Below are 24,478 nucleotides of genomic sequence, written 5' to 3' on the forward strand. Positions count from 1 at the left end.
CATTCTGCAAGAACATTGTACACACAGCTTGAATTTTGATAATACAGCAGATATGATTGGTATAAAATCACATGCTATTAGCTTGGCAATATGGCAAGAAATAACTGGTATAAATTGTTTTGATTGATGTCCGTAGACTGCCTACTCGCCGTGAAGCCAAATATTTCTGCAAAGTGCAGGACTAGGAGGGAGTGTGGATAGTAGGTGTTGAATAAATTCACACGTATCGGTAGATATGTGCCTGGGTCCACAGTCTACACGCGTTGTGTGTGACGGAGCGTAGCCGAACTACTGTAAGCAGAAGCTACTCATAGATTTGATTTGAATGAACTCATGAGTCATAAATCAGTTTCATTAATATTTCCATCATTTCAAAATATCACAAGACTGCGAAACAATGGAAAGATAGAAAATTGTCGAAACAACTTGGAGTACGGTAGTGTAGTAGAGTCGTGATCATTTAATGTCAATCTCTTTTTCACAGCTGTTATTACCGTATTTCTGTGAAAATTTAGCGATATCCACACCATGCCCTCTACTGATAGTTGGCAAGAACGACCTTTGGCTTTGGTGCAGCACATTTTTGGTTAGTTACTCTATTCCTACTTATTAAAAACTTGGATTTCCTCAATTTGTCTTCTACTTATAATACTCAAATTCTGTAAAGTGTATATGTGTATGCGTAATACGTATATCATTTACCTGAATATGAATACTAATGTATCTCTTCAGACACACAAAACGGCAATGACTGGATGAAGGCTGCGTTAGGTGAATTTGAATCGAAATTGAATTCACAAGAAGTGTTATCTGCTGTAAGTAAGCCGGTAGCCTCAGCTCAGGGTACTGATTCAGTAAATAAAAACTCAAACGCGTAAACTATAACAATGCGACTGATAAATTGTAAAGACTTCTTACCAGTGAGCCTGTATGGAATCAGTGTCCTGTGCTCACACTATGTTTTATTTTTTAATTATTTTTTATTGAATTACTTTAACTTGGAAAATCATCGCTGCTCACGTGTTATATATATCAGGCTCATAGATTCAGTAGCAGTGAGCAAGTGGCAGTGAGTGAGTGAGTGAGTTGATCATCTCATCTGCTCATCTGCAGGCTGATTGAATGTTTCGGTTACTAAACCGCATTGGTCATGTATGCGGAATGCTTCTTGATGTGGTACTTAGTAATTAGGAAGTACCAGTAAGCAAAACTGAAATGGAAGGGCTATTGATTCATGTTACATGTAACTTTGCTATACGATTACGATTAACTTATTGTTCAAGTACTATAGTGCATGGCATATTTTTGATTTGCATCTTTGGGATAGAACTTGATGGCTTACTTCATATTTCGGTACCAGTCTTGCAGCATGGTATTATTGTCATGGCCAATTCGAATTATATCTTATCGACACAGATTCCTTCATTGAATAATTATCCAATTCATGAGCTGTCGCCCAATAGTCTCGTACGGTTCCGGTGCATGGTTCAGGACTCCTACGATAATGAGTTATTTATGGAAAATTACATTCTGCTCAATCATAATACTGGTGAAACGGTGGGTACTATTAAACATTTGTCATGATTAGCTTTAAATATTCATTCTGAATTTAGATTCGAAAAACATCTTCTTTCAAGGATGTCATAGACTGTCCGGTAAGGCCTTGCTGTTAGATCAAAATGTGATAGCAATATTTCTTTACGCTACCTTGAGATTCATTTTTTGTGTTAGCACATTGCCATTAAACATGTCTCACAATCACAGTGATTCCAAGTTTATTGATTGTTTTTGTGCTGCTAATTTTTGATTGGAATTGATATAGTGATAATGATTGAAATCCAGCCTTCGGGCTTCGTGCACGGATGTGTAGCCAGAAAAAAATATGGAATAAATTAACAAGAATAAGAGTCGATGTCATGACTTTATTGTGATACCAGACCTCTCAATCTATAATTTTATTGGTGTTAAATCCAATTCTCACAATCAATGTTTTTGTTCATTCATAGCATATAATTTGCAGAATGACTTCGAAATACAGCAAGATTCATCAAAGTTAGCAATGCGTCAAATTCTGTACTGCGTATCTGTTCCTGCAGAATGTGAATGGACCCAGAAAGTGAGAGAATTCGTTAGTGTTCTTGATCTTGTAAGCTATCTAATGAATTACAAAATGATTAGCTAAAAATAGTACATTCATCTTAAGCGATATCATATTTGGTATTGGTGATGTGATTGTCATCCATTGTCCTTTTCCAATTCTCTACTAGATGCTGACGATTACCCCTGGCGAGTGTCAGCCAAAAATATTCGGGTTCATTTCAATACAAATGTGATCATTATATGACGATCATTACATGGAAAATCTCATGCCATACATCCCATCCCACAATAGGCCCATCACCCATGTAATAGGTAAGATCTTAATCTGTAATAAACATTCAAACTAATATGCAAACCTTGTACAGTTAACTGTTGTTGCTTTTCCTTTCCATCTTCCATTATCAGTTTATAACATCATTTGTGAAGATTTGTTTTCAAGTATAAGACATTAGCATAATGTGATGCTAATTAAACGAAAAATTGAACAAAACATTGAATTATTCTGAAAGCTCCTACTTCCAGGAATCAAATATAAATAATAACATCGCTATTAAGATAAATAACGTTGGTTTAGTAAAATTGCGGTTGTGTGCCAATGAGTGTGCCTTCAGTAGGACTATGGGTATTTTGTTATTGAGGATCACCTCTTGATTGAGAAACAACAATTAATTATTTTCCGCTATGGTTATTGACCATGATACACACAAGCAATGATATATCAACCGAACATTAATAGATGTTTTTGCCAAATATCGCAGTCATTGCTGAAGATGTATGAATGATTCATTTATATATTGCAGGGATGGAAAGATGCAGGAACATTAAAACTTAATAAAATAGCCGATAATACGCCTACGTCAAAACGAAAACGTACAGCCGATGACGATATGGAAATTCCAGCCTGTGGTATGTGTGCACACTGCACAGTGCACCTGATGAAATTTTTGGTGTATTACTGTTGTCTTATATTTGACATCCTCATCCTGGGTCTAAGTTTGAGATAGTTTGGTTGACAATCCTTGGTAAGTTGGCAACATTTGTTTTTAGGGAAAATAATCAACACTCAACAGGTCATTGATTGCCTAAAAAACACCCCCCCCCCCGAAGTTGTCAAGCCGATATCAAATAGTTATATAGAATGTTATCACAGTTGATGATTACCAACATACTTCAATATCTACTCGAGATGACTTAACAGATGTGTATTTTATCGACTGTGAATTTTAATGTAAGTCGGGTTAGTGCAGTATTTTCTTCTCAAAATCTCACTAAACGCTGCTCAGTGCTCATGCTCTTGTGTGAGCATATATATTATCACTGATTCCCTCACTTTGACCCTCTGAAATCCCACCGAACCACGGGGAAATAGTGACGCCTTGATGTTAATGTATATGTATGCTAGTCTATATCAAATTCAAAAAATTTTTTGTAAATATTTCACTTTCTGTTAATCGTAATAGTAACGTCATTTATGAATTCAAGTGCCACTGCGATTGTCGGTACGTAGAGAGAACTTCCAAACGGTTGCGGGACCGTATTAAAGAACACGTCCCACCGTCTGTCAAATCTTGCTCGAAATCGCAGCATAACAATCCGCTTGTTCTCGAACATAACCAGGCCATGGGTCAAAAATGTTCTATCGGCAAACATTTACTAGAAAATCATACATGTGCTGCTAACTACCACGAGGACATGTTCTCTATATTGGCTGAGGGTCGCAATTTATTTCATTTGTCTGTTCTTGAGTCCACCATCATCACTATGAGTAAACCTAGTCTATGCCAACAGAAAGAATTTGTGTATCATTTGAAAATCGCGCATTAACTTGTTTTGCTTCGCTATCTCCATGCCAACGCTTCAGTTCTCTCATTTTCCTAACTTTGTATATTTTGTGTGTGACGTCATAATTAGCGATATATATTGTTGTTGAGCATAGTTATTCCAATTCTCGCAATATTGCTGACGATATCCCTTGACGAGGGTCAGCCGAAAAGCTTCGGGAACAAATATGAATATTTTATTCAAATGTGTTATAACACTGATTTTCCATTCATTTTTGTGTGTTGATAGGGAATTCATCCGATCGAGTTGAAAAAGAAGAAGGTAAAAGAACAAAGTTCACACATCAGAGTTAGTAATTGTTTTGTGGCAAAATCCGTGAGTACACGGATCCGGTATTTACCTTCACCATGTCATTCAGGTCAATCCAATCAGCCGGAAACTGTGTTCAACAAAAACCATCCGTTACCCAATGAATCGGGTCCCGTATGCCTTGTAAAAGTCTACGATGAGTCTGCCACTTTCAAGGTTAATTTTCTCCATCGCAATACCATCTGCATGTGTGCGCTCATCTTCTTGTGAACTGCAGGTCAACAATTTGTACGAGTTTTACGGGATTCTGTCCGTCGATCCGTTTCTTTCTGATGTCTACGACACAAATGACAACGGTAGGCGCAGGCGGTCTGCTCTGGTCTTCCGTCGACTAGATCACGCCCTGGTGCTTTTATTAAGAAATGGACGTGGTGGATTCGGAAGAAAGAAAAGCCCATCACCCCCCTGCTTCTATTGTGCCACGGTTGCATGTTGTCTCCTTGAAGCATCTTGATCACGTCAATCCATTTGTCAAGCAAGATATTTCTGCAGGTCTTGGTAAGTTTATTCTATATTTCATATCGCAATGTGTCTTTTATAGTGAAATTCGTGAGAAACGGAGGCTACGGCATAGTCACTGCTATGTTGAATTGTACCCATTTACTATCCAGCACTGCGTAGACAATGTGCCACCATGTAGAGCAGTGGTTCTCAACCTTTTTAGCTTAGTGAGCTGGTATAATTTCAAAACAACTTGTTACAAACATGTGAACCTTGAAAATTAACACAAAATGTAATTATGACAAATGTATGTAACTCGAGCAAATAATGGAATGTAATCCATTTAATGAGCAATATCGGTGCTGATATTCTAAATTTCTTGGTCCATTTAAAATTCATTGTGCGATTTCTCTAATGGAGAAGCTTCGGAATCTTGCAATTGAGTTGTAAAACTGTGATATATGTGGTGAACCAGCAGGAAAATTGACGCGGACTTGTCTCCATCCTCATTTTGCTAGATAGCCTTCTGAATTATAATCAATGTACGATTCCTCTGTGACTGAGTGCTCTCTTGATGCCTCGTTAGCTGGCATCCCGAACATAATGCCGTAGGTTAGGTACATCAACATTTTTGGCACAATACCAGCACAGCTAATAAAACTCGAATATTAATGGGTATATAATAAAATAATCTTATTAACAATAATTTTTCAGTTGCTAATTTAGCAACTCAATCTTGACAAGATCAGACAACATCTTCATTTTAATGGCATGAGCTTGTGCACTTTAATTGGTCATTTCTCTTGCGTAAGGGATATTTAGAGGTGCTGCTCGAACGCTTGACAAGGCAAGTACTACTCGACACCAAATAGTACACCGCATTCATTTGAATATACGCAATCCTTGACAACCTTGAAGTTATTTGTAGGCTGCAGATATTTATTGAAAGGAAAGTCTGATTCATTCACATTCTAACATCTCGTATATTCGAACTATGTACAGACACTGGATGTGCTCTTTCCTCAACCAGAGATTGTCTCTTGGAGATACTGGAGAAGGCAACTCTGGGGGACTCACTCGTGGCAGAATACCTGCTGATGCATTTACTGTCAAGGTGATGTTTATGCGGGTGTTGTTTGCAACTGCATCACTTTTCATGTGTTTCAAATCTCAGGGTTTATATGCGACGGCCCGCGCTTCCTTTGGGCAAGTTCTCACTGAATATTTGCGGTATTCCGCCTGGGTCCGATTATCCGAGAGTACTTTGTAAATTTCTGCAAGACTTGGTGACGAAGGTACTGTGACAATCTATTCTACATGGCTATTTCTGCCGCTCACTTCCCCACAACATTGGTTTGATATCAGGCAAATCCAGAGGTGGTCAGTAACGAAGTACTTCTACTTTTTGAAGTACTTGAAGTAGATTTTTTCTACCCACACTACTTTTTGAATTACTTGAAGTAGATTTTTTTCTACCCACACTACTTTTTAAGTAGTTATGATTTTAGACTACTTCTACTTCTACTTGACAGTTTTCAGTTTTGTAGGCACAAATAAGCGTAAAATACCTACTTACTTACTTGTGAACCACCACTTCTACTTCTACTTGAGTAGAAATTCCGGCGTTACTTCTATTTCGAAGGTTTATTGCTTATAAAGGCCTAGTGCAGTATACAGTGCTGTGCTAGCTCGGTCACAGGCCCTCCTAACACACATGTAAATGACTATAGTCCTAAGCGTGCCTTATTCGCTTTCATTCTGCAAGAGCATGGAAAAAGCTTAACCCACAATTCGCATCGGAGCCTTCGGGGCTTCGTCACCCTTTCGGGCAATTCATCGTCTATAACGCGGCCTTCGAGCAATGCGGTAAGTCGACTTGCTCCACATGATGGAAACCTCCCTCGCATACAATAGCTGCGATTTTCCGGAGGTCTGGGACTGTCATGTCCACAGATTTGATCAGTTCTTCCGCGCTTCTCACGTCCCAGGATCCTCCCCAGTCCAGCACTATACCGGCGACACGTATCTCCTCCATCTTTGTTCGTGATTTTACCCATTGCACGATATGTGGAGTCTGGTATTTCTCCACTTTGCCTTTCTGCTCTTTATCCAATTCGGTGCTGTCAGACACCATGGTGACATCCATTATCGTTGCCACTTTTGCATTCCGGTTCACAACTATTAGATCAGGTCTCTGTCTCTGATGTCTTGATTGTGGTCTCGACCCAGACCTCGCAGCCTTTGCGTTCAGCTGTGCTTTTCACGTAACTGACAACCCGATTGTGCCTTTTAATGCGAGTGCCATAGGTACGTGGACATACTTGTAAAATATGCCCCAGCGAAGCTATATTCCCACAGCATTCGCGCCTGGGGTTCGTGTTCGGCCTCCCCCTTGATTTTCATGATGGGGTAGGCATCAGATTACCTCTGATTTTAATTGCGCCGATATAGTTTCGGCCATCTCTGAGCAAATCACGATAAATAACAATGATATATTGTAACATGATTAACGCCTGCTGACAAGGGAATCTGTATCTTTGTTGCATTCCAGGTTTAAATGTTATCGGTAGTTTTTTAGATCAATATTGATACCAAATTACCTCACTCCCTTCCTCTTAGAGCAGGGGTCGCCAACTCAAAACGGGTCGCGGGCCACTTTTCAAATTTCGTAGCGGCCGCGGGCCGCACGAACTCAATATCCATATAAATAGGCAATCGCGGTCTAAAACTCTACTTCGGCACAACTATGGGCTACCTAACAACAGCATAGTGACCCTAAAGAAGTAATATTTTGTTGAAGGAATACAAATATTTTTGATGCGATTGTTGATATACAATGTTCTTTCCATTTCTCTACTAGTTGCTAAGGATGGTGTGAACGTGAGGTTCACGTTCGCGTTCTGTGTGTGAACCTCATAAATTTAGAGGTTCACGTTCACAAACGAACCTTGATAGGTTCTGCACTGTGAACCTTTTTGATATATTACAATTTTCACTTCATTATATAACATCTTTGGTTGAAATTTATTGCATTTCAACTGCGGCCACTCTATGCATGGCACTGGAAGCATAGAAAATCAACACTAGACTACTAAACGAGCATGCACCTTGATCATCTCAAAAAGTTTACTTGCTTTGTTACAAAAGTTTGCTCGAAATATCCAGCTTTCCGTTCGTGAATATTTAGTGACTCTCGGCTGTAAGCTTAACCCGCAATCACACAACATCAATAATACTCAGACGCCGAATACATTGTCCGGTCTGGCCTAGACCGTTAAGGCGTAAGCTTATATTCCGTTGCAAGTCCTCGTCGAAATTGTTGGCAAAGCGACGGAAGAAATTGATTTTCTGGGATGATTATATCAATTGATAGCCCCAGTTGATACATGTGTAGAGGTTTAAAACGTCAATATGTACTTGAGCAATGCTGCAGTATGTGGCCCGAGTCGTCGCTACGTATCGCAAGGCTACCTCTTCACTGAAATGTAGAGTTGTAATTAGCAACACGTGACGTCATGAGGTTCACACCATCCCTACGTAGTTGCTGACGATTACCCCTGACGAGTGTCAGCCGAAAATATTCGGGTTCATTTCAATATGAATATACTATTCAAATGTATACTGAAGTTCTGTACCACCAAGAAGCTCTTCAAATATAACAGAAAATCATTATCATCAATTTTATTTTGAACTCTGCGCTGTGCAGGATACCTGGACACGCTTTTCAGCTACTAAGGAATCGATATTTGGGTCAGCAAGATACGTTACTTGCTGAAAGACTATCTCCACATAAAGCTTGAAATTGTGGGGAAGCCCGCAGCCAGTGGTTCTCAAACTTTTTTAGACAGCCCCCATTTGTGATACTGAAACAATTCGTGCCCCCCCTTATCGTCATATCACAAAATGCAACCAGAATGCTAGCAATCCCAACGAATAGTTTGACGGCACGGAAGGGACTGTTGATGAGAGTTCTATAATATGAATTCTGGACTATACACAGAGCAACAACTACGAAAATGAGGTAAATCGCGCGAAAACAAATTCAGCTGGGCGTGGCTCCGTCAGAGGCTTTCACGCTCCCACAAGGGGTATGCGTCCCTAGCTTAAGAACCACTGCCCTAAGCCGTTTTCTAAGTGACTCGGTCTTGCCAGTGTTTGGGCCATTGCACGTCAATGCAATAGCTCATTCATATCACCTGATTCTCCCTCGATGGAATGATGTTGCCATCACCACAGCCATTTTAGCTATAGTGACGGATAGTGATGTTGGGCAACGGAGAATAGCTTATTTGGAAACAACAAAAACTGCAATTTGTTGAACGGTAGTCAATTTCAAAATGGTTTTCTTAGATTTCTTCCGAAATCTCAAATCAAGTCGCGGGCCGCGTGTTGGTGACCCCTGTCTTAGAGTATTCTCAGATAGTAAGAGATGTAATCTATATTTTCATCCAAGCGAAATACATACAGAATAAAAAGCATAAATGATGACACGGAAGAAAAACTCATGCAGTATTTGGTAGGGTTACTATGTTTTGAAATCCAAAACGGGGGACACTCTTTATAAGTCACAAAATATCTAACAGCTGACAAGACAATGGGTAATTTGAAAAAATCACTACCATTGAAATCCAGATTTTGCATCATTTATTGTGTATTTTTCGTACTCCCTGTACAATTGTCTTGCTCACAAAGCTATAAAGGAGGACATATGTCAACCCTATTATTTGGTATCAGATTATAATCATCAATATGACCTTATACGTCAGCTATTCTGATCACTACATGAACTTGAAACATTGTTAATAAAAATTGAATAATAAGTACACTATGCAACAGAGTTTACATTGCAGTACCTGCTTTTACTTTAGATGCATTATTTGCCGATGTCTTTGGACACTTTCAACTCGGGAAACTTTATTCCGACAAAGAATTACAACACAAACCGCCTCGATACCGGGATCTTACAGCTATCGGACGGGACTCATCTTTTTCTGGATGAGACTACTCTAAAAGCCGGAAATTTGAACGAGCACGGCGTGAAAAATATTAAGGTGAGGGAAATTATTTTCGTGGCCGCTCACTACGTACGGCTTTGAGTGATGCGTTAATTTGTAACACTTGCCTGTTGTTTAGGCGTTGAAAGACGTGATGTCGTTCCAAAAGGTGGACTACAACTTTCAATTCAGCGAAGTCTCATTTGAAACCGATATTGCCTTTATTGTTCTGTCGGAAGGAAAGTCCATTCTACCCTGCGACTGTCAGGTCAGAAGGTTAAGTGTTACGTCTTACGTGTAAGAATAACCAAAAGAAAGAGAGAGAGAGAGAGACTTTATTTTCATCCAACCGAAATACATAACATACAAACTGTACAATTATAGTACAAAAACACAAACACAGTATTGTATGCAGCACTGTTTTACGCATTGGGTAAGAATGATAGATGATATTTTGTGGTCAACCAGCCTGATCCAAAGTCTGAAAAATGTTGCAGATGAATTTCGAATTTAGTGTCCGAAAATATCCAACTATTATCCTGCAACATCCTGCTAATTTTTATACTTTTTTCCAATTTTCAATAATCCACATACCAACTTTCGAGGTTGATTGCGGAACATTTTCAAATTGTAAATGTGGTCACAAACATAAAAAGGTTGGGGACCACCGCCATATACACGAACTGACTGTATCATTGTTAGTATGAAGTTGAATAATAATAATGCTGTCCTGTGAAATGGCTAGTAGCAAGTATATAAAATTGGGAGTGACGAATCGCTGCAGCATTAATATTTTCGCTCTCTATTTACGATGTCGCAATCAAACATTGTCATCGAATCATTGTAGATAACTAGTGTTTCATTTGATTTGATTATATTTTTACCGTAATATATATTGCCTCAGATCAAATTGAAGCCTACATCAGAGATCCCGAAGGATGTCGAATCTTATTTTTCATCGTTTTGTTCGGCGGTTTCGACGGAATTACTGAACAAGTGTCGGTGTTACATCACGGCGTGCAAGTTTTCTGAATATGAACTCGGCGACGAGATGACTAAGGTGCGTTTCTCTTCGATTTCGTTTGACTCGGTTTGTAGTAGGGATATGCGGCAAGCCGCTTCATATCACAGATATCATCTGCCAACCATGTATCAGTTTTAACGGATTATCTGGTTGGTCGGTTCATGGTCTGTGGACATAGGGTGGAGTGAAAATGACTTTTTTTTTTCAAATCGAAAAAAGGGCTTCCTCAATCCTGACAAATGACCTAAAACTTCAATAAAAAGTGACTTTAGGGTATTCCCCCCATTTTCCAGCCGGCAACCCCCCAATTTCTGCGCGTGGGGGGGTAAAATGGCCCATCTCGGCAACCGCTGATCGTAGAGTCATGATATATAGCTCAAAATTTGCGGAAACATCATGTTTCTATCTGTCTTAAGAAGAAAGTTTTCTCTATTGTGAACACAAAATGAGTTATAGCCAAAAAACTGATATACGCACATTTTTGTTGAAATTCAGCATTTATTCGGACGAATTGTGATCTGTCATCAGTTTTTTTTGAAAAGAAATGTAACACACTGACAATAGTGAATATTGGGCCCATAATACAAATATATTCACAACACAGTCCTTTTAAAATCGGTTCAGAACATCATAATGAAACACTCACATTTAACGACTTATTGATTATGCGCTTTTGTGTCAAATTTTTTAATCAGTTTACGAGACTTAATTTTTTGGCGAATGAGGCCATCTCGTCTTTCAAATCCCAAAACTTGCGCTGATCCTTCTGCTACGAGCTTTACATGTCGTTCCATTGTTCGATTGTGGCATGGATGGAACAAAATCAGAGGCTTCTCGCGGCATTCTTTCAACTCTGCATCAGTTAAGTGCTCAATCGCAGGAGGAAGTATAGTTTATAAGGTTCAATATCAACCTAATCGTGGTATGCATTTGGTTCCAAGTTGAACTTTGGGACACAGAATAAACGAATAGGACCGCAGTTCAATTGGTTGGAACTGCTATGACTTTCAATGTCCGTAAGTGAATTTTGTTCAGCGGCATGTTTTCGAATCGCAAGCACCTTGGTCACACCCAATTGGAAAAAAACTACATGGAAGTGTATCTTATTGGCCAGTTACTCAATTCAGAAAGCTCTCGCCACCACTTTTGACTTTTCCAAAGCTCCCATCCGAAGTTGTGAATGACTCAAGTACGGACCAGTTATATACTTATAAAATGTCCTGGGCAATTATTCAAGTAAATGTTGATGATGATCTGGCTTATTGGGAGGTTGGACCAGTTGTGCATTCAAGATTGCTAACTTTGGGATGCAGATTTACTGTATTATGTGACAGTTGATGAACCGCCTTTGAACCTGGAGATTCTGGTTCGTTTTTGCCTTGAAGTATATTTTCCGACTTGGTTTGAGATCAAGCTAAACAAACATATGACACATGGATCAAGAAACTTCTTCAATTTGATTCAACGGGTTTTGAATTTCTTTGACCAAAACGTTCGGAAAATTGCTTTGAATGTGGTGATAAGAAACGGTTATTTCGCACACCCCGAAAATATTATGATTGCAATGCTGGCAGATGATAATGAAGGCATACGAAATAAGGGTGTGACCAAGGTGTTTGCGATTCGAAAACATGCCGCTGAACAAAATTCACTTGTGGACATGCAGTGATAGCAGTCATGTCAGTATGATATGTAGTCATAGCAGTTCCAACCAATTGAACTGCGGTCCTATTCGTTTATTCTGTGTCCCAAAGTTCAACTTGGAAGCAAAGGCATACCACGAGTTGGTTGATATCGAACCTTATCAACTACTTCCTCCAGCGATTGAGCACTTAACTGATGCAGAGTTGGAAGGATGCCGCGAGAAGCCTCTGATTTTGTTCCATCCATGCCACAATCGAACAATGGAACGACATGTCAGGTGTCAGCATGCAAGACTTAGGCATGTGGGTTAGGGTTAGTGTTGTCGTCTGGGTTAGATTTCAGGTGATAAAAGTCACATAAAGGCAAGTATAGAATATAGTAATATATGTTGGAATGTCTGGCAACCATGAAATATACATCCAAATGTTTTTACAAGTCCAAGTCAGTGAGTAGAGGGGCGAGTCCGAGTCATGGTGTTCACTGTTCAGTTTTGAGTTCCACCCACTTTTTTCAACTCTGCTCTAGTGATATAGAATGGCTCGCATTCATAATATCGTAATTTTACTCATTCCTAACAGTTTCTGGCCCTATTTTCCAAGTATCAGGACTGATAAACGAAAGAACAATGATGTGGTGACTTTACTATTCTTCAAAGTTACAATAAAACTTTTGTCTTGGCCGTCCCAGTCTCGAGTCATGCACAATGACTCGTGTACAAGTCAAGTCACCAAAAATCGTGACTCCGTTCAGACTCTAGTCGAGTCATTACAGCCCTGCGACATGTTATATGTCAAATGCTTATGTTGTAATATGTCTGCCACTGGATGTGTCTTAGGTTATTCAAGAGGATTTTGTGTCGGAGCGAAGACGCAATGCGGAGGTGACTGCGGAAGACCTGCATTCGTGGCTGGTGTTGGCTCGATTGATGAACGCGAGCTTCTGCAAGTCGAACCTCACGAAACAGACGTGGGACCGCGTGAAAGCGACGGAGACGCGCCGTAAGGCGAGGTTTTCCGTTCCTGCGATGCAAAATGGTCACTGACTGCAGTATGTTTCAGTTTGCGGAGTTTTGATACTGGGTTGCTGAAATTTTCCGAAACCTAATAAAATTTGTACTTCGTTCAATTGTCTCACATGTTGTCGGCTCAGCAATTGTCAAATGTCAGCATTCGTGTGTATCGGCTGGGATGCGTCAATGCACGTGTAAGGCTGAGGGCTTGAGGACAGATTGCAGGGCTTTTATCGCAATCGTCTGCTTTAGAGGTACTTACACGGGGAATTGGTGTTGTGGTGAAATTGTCAGCCATCCACGCTGACGTTTCTGGTTTGATTTTCGCCAGTAGCTGAAGAGTCGGTAGTTTATCTGGGCCCCATCATTGCGATGGCATAAAGACCCGATGAGTGAAATGAGAAAGAGCGTCTAACTCTAAAGAAAGACAGTCCGAAAGATGAAGATAGAACACAGTTAGAACTGGCACCAGGCCGAGATCGGTACCAGACCAATGCCATCTTGGTGGTCTCAGTATCCTATCTGTACATTATATCGCATTGTGTCTTGTGCATCTTCATGATGACCGGTTTCGGCGATCTCAGGTTCACGCACGGTGCATATGTGCGTTGGTAGGGCTGGGCCGGACGGGGTGCGTGCACAGCACATCTCCATCGAGCCACAATTTTGGGCTTGCGGAGACTCATGTCAGCCCGGCTGTAATTGCGCAATGCGCACTCTTACATTATCGAATGTGACATGACATGTCACATTCGGTACTTACATGCTTTGCTTTTCATTCATTTGTCTGTTCCTTTAATCCAGGGGCGGGCAACTTCTCCAATCTCCAGTTGGCGGGCCGGATATAGGAAAATGAAGTACTAGGCGGGCCGGATTCCTAAATCGATACAGTAATCGTGTGTATTTTTTCACCTATACATGAAATAAATCGTATATAATGCGAATTTAAAGTTGAAAGCATGGATGCCAACAAACAGTATTTAATGAATACATTAACGTAAATGCTTGAATAGCTGTTTAAGTAGGCTTACCATACGTCCTCTTTTAAGAGGATTTGTCCTCTTTTTTGACTTTTTTGAAAGTGTCCTCGGAGGACGCCCTTTTGTCCTCTTTTTTGAGATTTTGTCCTCTTTTTTAGGATTTAGAGCAGATTTAGAGCAAATTGCGAGTGATATGCCACATATTAGCACAGACGTGAAGCTCCGACGGGTGAAAAACGGTGATTTTAGCTCTGAGCGAAAAGATGACCTTTTTTTTTTTAGTCATCCACCTGGCGATGTGGAGTAAAAAACGTTATTTTGAGATCTGAGCGGAAGAGATGACCTTTTTTTTTTAGTTAACCAGTCACAAAGTGGGAAAAATTAACCGGTTTTTGAGAATTCTACTCCGATTTTGAAAGTTGGAAATTTATGAAAAAGTGTCCTCTTTTTAGATTTCCAAAATATGGTAAGCCTAGTTTAGTTTAAGTCAATGTGTTCTGTGATCGATCAAAGTTGTCGACAAGTTCCTTGAACTCTGGTTGCATGTCGAACGTAGAAACCCTCGGTAATGACTGCACGTTAGCATAAGTTGGATTGGAAAGCAGCTTTGTCTGTTCATTTTCATGGTCGAAATACTCGCAAATGTATGTGAACCCGAACAGAACAACTATTTTTATGACCACCTTTCTCCGCCCGGTGGCCGCATTATCATGTAAGACCGGAAACTCTCTGCGGGCCGCTTAAAATCCCTTCATGGGCCGTATGTTGCGAGTTGCCCGCTACTGCTTTAATCCTTTCAATCACAAGGATGTGGCCGCATGTGAAGATGCGAAGAAGTCGTAAGGAACATATATGCCAGTTTGTTTGCTCAGCATGCTTAATAAATTGAAAGATTTATGTAAACATAAAGACGAAGGCTGAATGACATGTTCGAATCACGTCCAAGTCGTCCATGTCCTGTCCAATGTCCATCCGTTTTGATAGATCGTTCTGGCCGCTGGTGGGGCTAAAGTACTGCAAGACAAGATTATCAACTGGATAGTGGATACTATACTAATAGTCGCAATAAGCATTCAAGTAGAATGTGGATGGGGGTATTCAGTATCGAGGAATCCTGTGGAAAGCTCGTTGTGCGAGACAACTGGTAGTGGTAATTAGTATCGCTGTATCGAGTGGTCATGTGGAAAGCGTAGCTCACCCAGAACATAGCTAATTGCGGTGTTTAATTGGAATATATGGTGCACCGCATGAATGAAGGTTTGCTGAATCGACCATACAGATATTTTAGTATATGAAGACAAGTGAAAGATATACCTTTCATATGGAGATTTGCTACGACGGATTTCTAATTCTAGAAATCCAATTCAAGGTTCAGCGCTAAACGGTTCGCTCGTGATGATACTATTCCCTATATACATACAGTCGAGCGTTATGGATTACATAACACTATAACAGTCTGATAAGTACTTCGACTGATTCTATGTTAAACAATCGTATTTATACAGGTCAGATCAGAAGAAACCTATTCGTGGTACCAGTGATAGGTTGAACTGACATGGGAAGCAGCATGTTAATACATCATAGTATTTTGAGTATTGACAATTTAAACTATTATATTTGGCAATCGAGGATGATTTGTTGCAAGTGCGACTTTATGTCGATATAGGAAACTCGTAATTAGGGGACCTACGTCTCAATCTACATATTGATTTCCCGATTTGATATGTGTTTTTAGATGAATATAATCATATTAGACCTATGATTGTACTTGATTTGATAGCTTGAAATTATCTTTTAATCCGTATGTACTTTGTCAAATGATATTGACGTTAATGAGGTAGTCTACATAGTGATGGTGCAAGTGTGAGTGCAGTATAGGGGCATGTAGGGGTGAAATACTAATAGTAACCCTTCGATATTTCCTCTGCACCAAACAATATTGCTTCATAAGAATAGGCTATAAATTGTACATGTTTTAAGAAGTATATTGATGTATTTCAGCGAAGTTTTCAGTTTTTTTGACAGTTGTTATGAAACTTATTTAGAGAGATATGGTGTGAAGGTAGCAGATGATTCAACCATCGAGGGATTGAAGTTTCCACGCCAAAATGGAGTATCAAGATAGGAATAAAATGATGAAATTTTGGACATTACTTTTACTGTTTCATTATACTCGGGAAGCCGTTGGACAATCAATTAAAACTAACGTCCCCAATGAAATGGATATTCCTCCTGGTAAGTTACTTTTGTTTGTTCCGGACGGACTGAATTAGGCCTACATCATATCTCAATGATTTTATGCAATTCACCATCTGTAGCCCTCGTGATGACATTCAGAACCCCCATATGATGCACAATTGCACACTGCACAGTGAAGAAAAATGTTTTAGAGCTATGAAACGTTGATTACTAACGAAAACTGGAAAGTTCTCTTTTATGTGACCTTATTACCTGAAAATAAAATTCACCCCATGACTCTGCAACGAATCGCCGGCTATGGTCAAGCACTGTTGATTCATATTAGCTTTGAAAAGGTTGTGGATGTGGACCTTATGCAGTAAACCAATAGCCTAAAATTTGCAATGTTGATTAGGCCTATCCCATGTGCGCAATTGGAGTGCAACAGGGCGATAGAAAGTTATGATTCCGTGATTTGTGTGGATCAATTAGATTCCACAAAATTTATAAATGTACACCATTAGGCTATATCATATCCATGTGTCTACATCAGGGGTTCTCAACCCGCGGCATCTTTCGATATAATCACTGCTGGCCCTGTATTGTTATGGAAGACCGATGTGTCACATTTATCGAAGAACGGTTGTTGTAACAAAGCCTAGAAGCTTGAAATGATAGCACGATAGTTTCATCTGGAGTTATACATATCAAACGTTGCTAGCTTGGTTTCAAGCCCAGCAATCCATATTTCGAATCATTTTTAAAATTGCCGACGACGTGACGGACGCATTGTTCAAAACTGCTTGGAATATCGCTAAACCCAAGAATCTGCTAGAGAAGGTATGACTTCAATAAAACTTTAACGCACTGTGCGAATATTCGCTGTTTCCGGAACTTAGCAGCAAGTCCTACATCACCTGACAAATTTCGAAGCTACAGTTGTCTGATTCAACACTCACCAGAAGAGTAACAGCGATCTCAGTCAATCTTTTATCGCATGTTCTGTAACACGTTGCCGCGTAGACTACTTTAGCCTAGCATTGGACCTATCCAGCGATGCACACAATGCACACACATTGCATAGCTAATTATCCAGGTGATTTTTATCAGAGTGGGCATGGGCATATTTCCAGAGGAAATGCTGACGGGGCAAACGTGGGAAGGGGACCAGGGCATCAATTTGACAAAGCTGACTTCTGTAACTTTTGGTGTAGGGCTCCTGCCATGGAAGGAAAAGAGAAGAGTCGATTGATTTGCTCAGAAATGACCCCTAATGTCTCAATTCTTCTCATATCACTGAGAGCTCAAAGTGATAATGACCTCAGTAACGAAAAAGTCACCGTAATTTTATAATTGCTCGCTCACGCATTGACACAGAGAGTTTGGTTCTCTGGTGGTGGAAGGGTTTGAAGGGTGCATATACTATACCGACATGGCAACGGATGGAATGTACGCTCCATGAAGGGATTTACTTGCGCCACTTGATGATCAATATTCTCACAAAAAACAGCAACTGCATATTCTCACAAAAAACAGCAACTGCAAACTTACGAACGCTCTCCATTAAAGCTTTAGAATACATAGAAATGTACCAAATGCCCGAATAAGACTGATAAATAGGCATAAATTTAATAGTAGCCTACAAATACATGGTGATAATGTTCTGCGGCCCGCAGCGTCTTTTAGTGTGAAAATGCGGCCCGTTATACGAGGGAAGTTGAGAACCCCTGGTCTACATAATGGTGCTTTTACTCTGAAGTTGTGTATCATGTAAACAATATTAGGGTTGCAAAATAGTGTTATTACCTGGTGCAATTGATGCTGAATTACATAGTGTCACAATTCTTTGAATAAAAACACTGGCATGAATTACACTCTGTCTTCTTTACTGCTATGCTGTCTATTTGCAATTTATTTTACTTGCTTGTAAAATCGGGCAGTTGCAATGAATCACATTCACTGTCTGCTTAGTCAACAATAATTCTGATACTGAAAGCTTGCAATGGGTAGTTTCACGTAGTAATCTCAATAGTTAACACATTTGCCAAAGTGCTGCTTCTACTTGGAAATTATGGTCATGTCTTGCCACCAGTATTCAGTTTATTTTTAAATGAGCTAAAATAATTGTCAGTTGTTTGAAATGTGCATGATTTCAAGAGAGAAGAAGCAATAAATATGGAATTTTGAGGTTTTTGTGACTATGTGAAGGTGGACAAATTGTTTTATAACTTCAACTTATATTATATTGAATGTCATATTTGCACGAATGCAGGCGTCAATAGAAATATATTTTCTTCAAGTTACAAATTCTATGGCGATTTAATGCCATGTATCCAAAATTTCACTGTTAATTCTAATTTACTTCAAAGCATGGTGCACTTCAAGGTACTGTGCTATTATGATATTTAATTACATCATAGACCTAGAAAATTGCCAGAGAAAAGTTGAACCCATTCCCAAAAAGAAAGTGAATGCGTCATTTTTAAAACTTACCATTATCATTTTATCGTTGCAATACATAGTATGTTACTTATTAGTGTGTAAATTGCAATTTCCATTTTGTATTCGGTTGAAAGAAGAACCCGCGTTATTTGAAAGTAAATGTAAGATTCTATATCCCTGGATTGAGCAGCTCTAATCCCCGCTGAACCTAATCTCGTTCACTGGCTTGTTAACTTCTCCCAGGTAACATTTTGTTATGTTGGCAATACTCTGCCAAACCAGTTCACAATGCTTAACATTTGTAGATATAATTATCATAGTTTTCACGCTCAACCTTAAATGTTTTCAAGGGTACTTGATGTGGTAGGTCTATAAGATGTGGTTCTATACCAATACCGAGAAAACCATTACCGAGAACGGACATTACCGAGAATACCATTACCGAGAATGGACATTACCGAGAACGGACATTACCGAGAATGGTCATTACCGAGAATGGACACCACCGAGAATGGACATTACCGAGAATGGCCAATGTCAAGAATATAGCTTACTGGGACTGACGTTGTCGAGAAATTGATACCTGAGCATCGATACCGAATGTGGCAACGCCGTGATGCACTCGCACGGCCTGTGCATATGCATAACATGCCTGCATGGCATATATTGCATTCTCGGTAATGTCCATTCTCGGTGGTGTCCATTCTCGGTAATGTCCATTCTCTGTGGTGTCCATTCTCGGTAATGTCCATTCTCGGTGGTGTCCATTCTCGGTAATGGCATTCTCGGTAATGGTTTTCTCGGTATTGTCCGGACACCATAAGATGTACCACTTCCATATTCAATGATTATGTGTTTTATTCAGGCAAGGAAAAATGTGTGTGTTCTTGGTCGGAATGGATGAATGCAGGCGGAGTATCAGAGGATGGTAGCGAGGACGAAACCTACACCGTGCTTCGAGGAGAAGGATATAAGTTTTGCAAATCCCCAGTGGATATACAGTGTTACAATCATGAGTTAGAGCGACTTGTGGAGTCTACCAGCAACATTATATGCGACGTAAATTTGGGAGCCAAATGCACTTTTCTCTGTGATGATGTCTCCGTACGAGTTGCATGCTGCTATTGCCCACCAGATACTATAGGTAAGGTCTCATTTTTGCCATCACGGGTTTGAGATCCAAAGTAGGCCTAATGACATGAACGTTCGCACCCAATCATTTATTGTAACAAGGCCAAGTTTGTATACAATCGTTACGTGCAATAGAGATCAATAGATATTTTCAAAATTGCAAGAGCAGTTCAAATTGATGGCTGCAGCGAGAATGGCCTCCTAATTGCAATAACTTTTTATTGCACCCGCTTATCATTCCTGTGAGTTATTATAAGCCTTCTAGCAATCATTACTGCCCAGATGATAATTTTAGTAATTTGCAGGTGGCGAAGTATTGATTGCCAGATATTACCTGGTGCTGGGAACTATTGACTCAATTACACATATGTTTGTAATTGTACTGGGTCAGTCCTAGGGATAGGTGTCACACTTTATGATATAGGTAAACCCTATGAAACAGTTCAAATGAATTGTCTCATATTTGTAAGGTTTGATTGGTGCAGTTTATCAATTGCCGATGCAGACAGTGGGGGCACTTTGTGCCCTTAAGCCTATTGAATAATGCATACACGGCAAATGCTCTCGAAATCTGGTTTATTATGCCCATATCGCAATAGTATTTCTGTTTGAGCCATATCGAACATTCCAGTTCTCTTGATCGGATTTATGAGAGTAATAATAGCGACACTTACCGTCTCAAACATTGTGGTGTTGGGGGCGTAGAAATCGGCGCCTAAGCAGTTGTCATCGGTCATATCACGTTGCAAAGATCGCACTATTCGCCATCGCACGGTACCTTACGAAAGCCGCAATCATTTTGATTCGTATCAAGTCCCGCCGCGATCTAATTATCCAGCTGTCACTATGAAATAGTTTATTCCATGCGTCGTTTATGCTATTTTGTCGCCGCTGTCGGTGGGTAGTAAAGAGGTCACCCAGTTGCGGAAATGGTCCTCTCCTATTTCGCACAGCAAGACGCCATGTAACAATAAAGCATCGCTGAAATTCTCGAAATATCGTTTTTTGGCTGGTACGGATATGATTCCTTTATGCTTTCGATTGTAAACGGAAGAGTATTCTAATATCCTATCGGCGGGTATGTTTCTTCAGCTGGGTTCTTATGGTGACTTTGTGAGATTACAATCGCGGCGCGTTGTGATTTCGAGTTAAGGCAGTCGTAATGTTGTAGTACTGGACGGTTGTCGGACGATCAATAGTTTTCCTGAATTTGTAGTCTTAAGCCGGTGTTTATACGGAGTTTTTGTGTAAGTTTACGCCGCGGTTACGCCATCTCTTGAAAGCGATCGTGATTCACGGACATATTCCTACGGGCGGCTTTGCGATGAATGCCCGGAGTATTGTGAGGCGTAAAATCCTGCCTGTAGCATTTAATTTGACCCGCCAACCGTGTCGCACGAAACGCTGCCCGTACGCCAATATCAATACGAGCCGTACGCAGAACAAATACATCGGCGAATTATCGCCGCTGGTCTGAAATCAGCTTATAATATATCCGAGATGAAGTTTTGTGTTTACATCCGTAAGTTCTATCTCGAGTGCTATACGCCCGCCGAGTTGTGGCGCGTAAGAGATCACTTCACGTTTTTGAATAGGCCCGCTCGTAAACTTTGTCGCCGTTTCCCGATCCACGCCCGTCGGCCAAGTGATTTTCGATGATAACCGTGCGTGCAGTATGCATGGATTATAACACCAGCGCTGCTGTGCCGGGATATTCGATGACGGATCGTGTCCTAATTTTCAACGTTCGCCTTGTACGTTCGTGTTTGTGGTTGTGGTGACGTAAATAGATGGAGCACACGTTTCAACGTCCTCGCGCTTGCAACGATTCATCATAATTTGGCCGAAGTCTGCCGATTAATTTTCGCGCGGATTATGCCCCCGTGTTCTAGTGGTCTGCGTTGGGCTAGTAATTACGGCCTGGCAAAATCGAATGTTCGAGGATCACTGAACATAGCGCCATAACGGTAATAAAGACTTGATAAGTTCAAACATGTATACTTCTCTTTTGTGGCCACAACCAAAATGATGTAAGTTTCACGATGTCCTAAATAACTTCGCGCTTTTGAACCATGACTTGCGCATCGCTTTATGGCCGTTGTGAGGTTCGACCAATACTATCGCTCCGTGAATATTCGTAACATGTTTTTAGAGACTAATTAAATATTTCTCTTGGCTTAAACCCGTATATTTTCGAGTATCGAGTTTATCACGCTCTTCATATCAAATATACTTTATTACTTTCTTCCCGTCGTGGGAGGCTTTGAGGTTGGAAGTTGGAACCTCGAACCACGGCATCCAAAACATTTAGCATGAGGCTACGAAAATTCGTCTGATATTTGATTCATTTTCGTCTGTTATTTGGGAGACATCAACCCGATACGCGGTAGAAAGGCCTTTGGGCATCAAGAGACCTTTGAAATCATTAGTCGAAACTCTCGTTAAACATAATGCAGTCACCAACATCATGACGTCGTCTTTGAACACTTGAACAGTTACGTATTCTCGTTGCTGAAATATTACGGTGCGCCTCCAATCTCCATGTTTTCCTATGGCTGCTCTGAGCTACTCAATACCGTTATCGCCGTGAAGTTATCTGTTTCCTATCGTGTTTCGAACATCGGAAATTTATCGCGGTCATTAATTTCCGGGCGAGGAAGGCAATTAACCGGTCGGCGATGGAATATTTGCGTTTGCAAGCTCGCAACTCCCCGGAATTTCTCGATTTGTCGCGTAAATCGCGTTCGCTCATTTTCGCGAAACGGTGCGATTTGTCGAGCACTCTCTGCGACAGAATCAACGCTGATTAAGAGGTCGAAAGTGAATTCGGTATATGAATTTGGCGCCGGCTAAATTCGACACTTGGTAAAATTGAAACTTTGTGAGTTCGGCATTTTTAAAATTCGGCACTTGGCGAGTTTGGGTCACCTTCGGATCTGTGATGACCTCCTTATATCACAATTCACGCTATGAAGAGACTCTATGACTTACATAACTTCAATATACAATTGAGTACCGTAATATATTCATATTGAGATATACCCGAATATTTTCGCTTGTCAGGGGTAATCATCAGCTCTCACGCTCGCGTTCAGTGAAACATTCACTTGTAATTCATTATTACAATATTGATGCATCGCTCTCGTACATTTATAATGACGAATCGAACACATGCAGTCAATACACAAAAAGTGTCGAGTCCCGAATTCAACATGCCGTAGTCACCAAATGCAGTATCTCACATATTCAGTCAAAATGTTCATTTTCGAATTTTTCCATACAACATTGATGTATCATATTCATTATAATAAGAGTTATTACATTTCTAATGACGAATCTACCAACTGCCGCATTCACTGGCGACCGTTTCAGTACGTCAATTCCGGTTGTTTGCATTGATTTCCATCCGCACGGCCTCGGTCGTTGACCTGGTGGCTTCGCGACTTTAAATCCCGCCGAGAACAATGCAGTTTAGGCCAGTTTGACCGCCGCATCGAAAGCCAACTTCCGGAATTAGCGAGTCACCGCGTCGCTATTTTCCGCGTCGAGTTCCGCTCGGTCTGACCGCGCAACGCGACGAGTTCACGCGAAGTAGCGGGCGACAAGGTTTTCGCCCGTCGTCAGACGCCAGTCCATCGTAAACCGCCGTTCACGATCGCGATATTTGTTGCGTGGGAAATGTATGTTAGGCCACCAGTGAATTTGGCACTACAAATGACACGGATTCCATTATTTTTGAAGGGATGCATTGAGTTGATAAACTCGAGAATGAATGTTTTACTGAATATGAGCGTAAATTTTGATATACGTCACTTGATGAATTCAGCAAGTGGTATGTATGTATTAATTAATGTGTTTGGGGCATTGGTTAGGGTCGGATTAGATTAGTATTAGCATTAGTGGCCGCCAATTGTCGAATTCAACAGTAAACTTTGACAACGAATCATTCCCGTTTTGCGGTGTTCGACTTATTTTCAAGGAAAAGTCAAGTATCTGTGTGATTCGAGTATGGAGTATCACTTATTACGACGCAATAACAGTGATATTTACTTTACTTGTTCCAAGATGTATATCTTTTCTTTGGGCCACACGCCATGCAAAATCAATTTGTATTTCTAGAGCATGACTATTTCGTAGCGCTATGTGGTCGATCTTTGCTATACGGAAATGTCGTTCCGTGAATATTCGCAACCTTGTCCTACATGTTTGTCGGCGCTGAGATGCGGTTGACCGAGGTTTCGAGGCTCCCACGGCGGAACTAAACTTTTTGAACTACATTTCTCGCCGTTAAAGTACCGGTACTATTGGTGTGAAACCGTGTATTTTCGTTACTCGCAAAAGTATTCACTCTAGTACTCAATAGTTGTTCGCAGCCCTCATTTTA

General features: G+C 40.4%; 2 protein-coding genes across 2 annotated transcripts in view; both read left to right on the plus strand.

Annotated features, from left to right (window-relative positions):
• Nucleotides 1-456: 456 nt before the first annotated feature.
• On the plus strand, nt 457-13,479 carry LOC145454057 (mini-chromosome maintenance complex-binding protein-like). The gene is made up of 16 exons (XM_080332042.1): nt 457-586; nt 733-815; nt 1,417-1,557; nt 1,614-1,655; nt 2,021-2,116; nt 2,901-3,006; nt 4,171-4,230; nt 4,301-4,407; nt 4,469-4,547; nt 4,612-4,749; nt 5,695-5,806; nt 5,867-5,987; nt 9,561-9,743; nt 9,826-9,954; nt 10,591-10,746; nt 13,190-13,479. Exons 1-16 carry the CDS (start codon nt 529-531, stop codon nt 13,394-13,396), a joined length of 1,818 nt encoding a protein of 605 aa, XP_080188168.1. The 5' UTR covers nt 457-528; the 3' UTR covers nt 13,397-13,479.
• A 2,841-nt stretch (nt 13,480-16,320) lies between these two features.
• LOC145454542 (uncharacterized) overlaps nt 16,321-24,478 on the plus strand; it is a 49,904-nt gene continuing 41,746 nt past the window's right edge. The window contains exons 1-2 of the mRNA XM_080332519.1: nt 16,321-16,578; nt 19,829-20,107. Of these exons, the coding sequence (XP_080188645.1) occupies nt 16,452-16,578; nt 19,829-20,107 (406 nt within the window). The 5' untranslated portion in view covers nt 16,321-16,451. The remainder of the gene's footprint in view (nt 16,579-19,828; nt 20,108-24,478) is intronic.

This window comes from Botryllus schlosseri, chromosome 13 (assembly GCF_051294905.1).
Source record: "Botryllus schlosseri isolate E-star chromosome 13, Bs_hap1, whole genome shotgun sequence".
NCBI lineage: Eukaryota > Metazoa > Chordata > Ascidiacea > Stolidobranchia > Styelidae > Botryllus > Botryllus schlosseri.

Excerpts from the sequence above, each read along its gene's own strand:
- LOC145454057 (XM_080332042.1), top strand. The coding sequence starts at position 529 with ATGCCCTCTACTGATAGTTGGCAAGAACGACCTTTGGCTTTGGTGCAG. Across the intron at positions 5,807-5,866 it reads CTGATGCATTTACTGTCAAG|GGTTTATATGCGACGGCCCG; the intron begins GTGATGTTTATG and ends TTCAAATCTCAG. Across the intron at positions 10,747-13,189 it reads TCGGCGACGAGATGACTAAG|GTTATTCAAGAGGATTTTGT; the intron begins GTGCGTTTCTCT and ends GATGTGTCTTAG.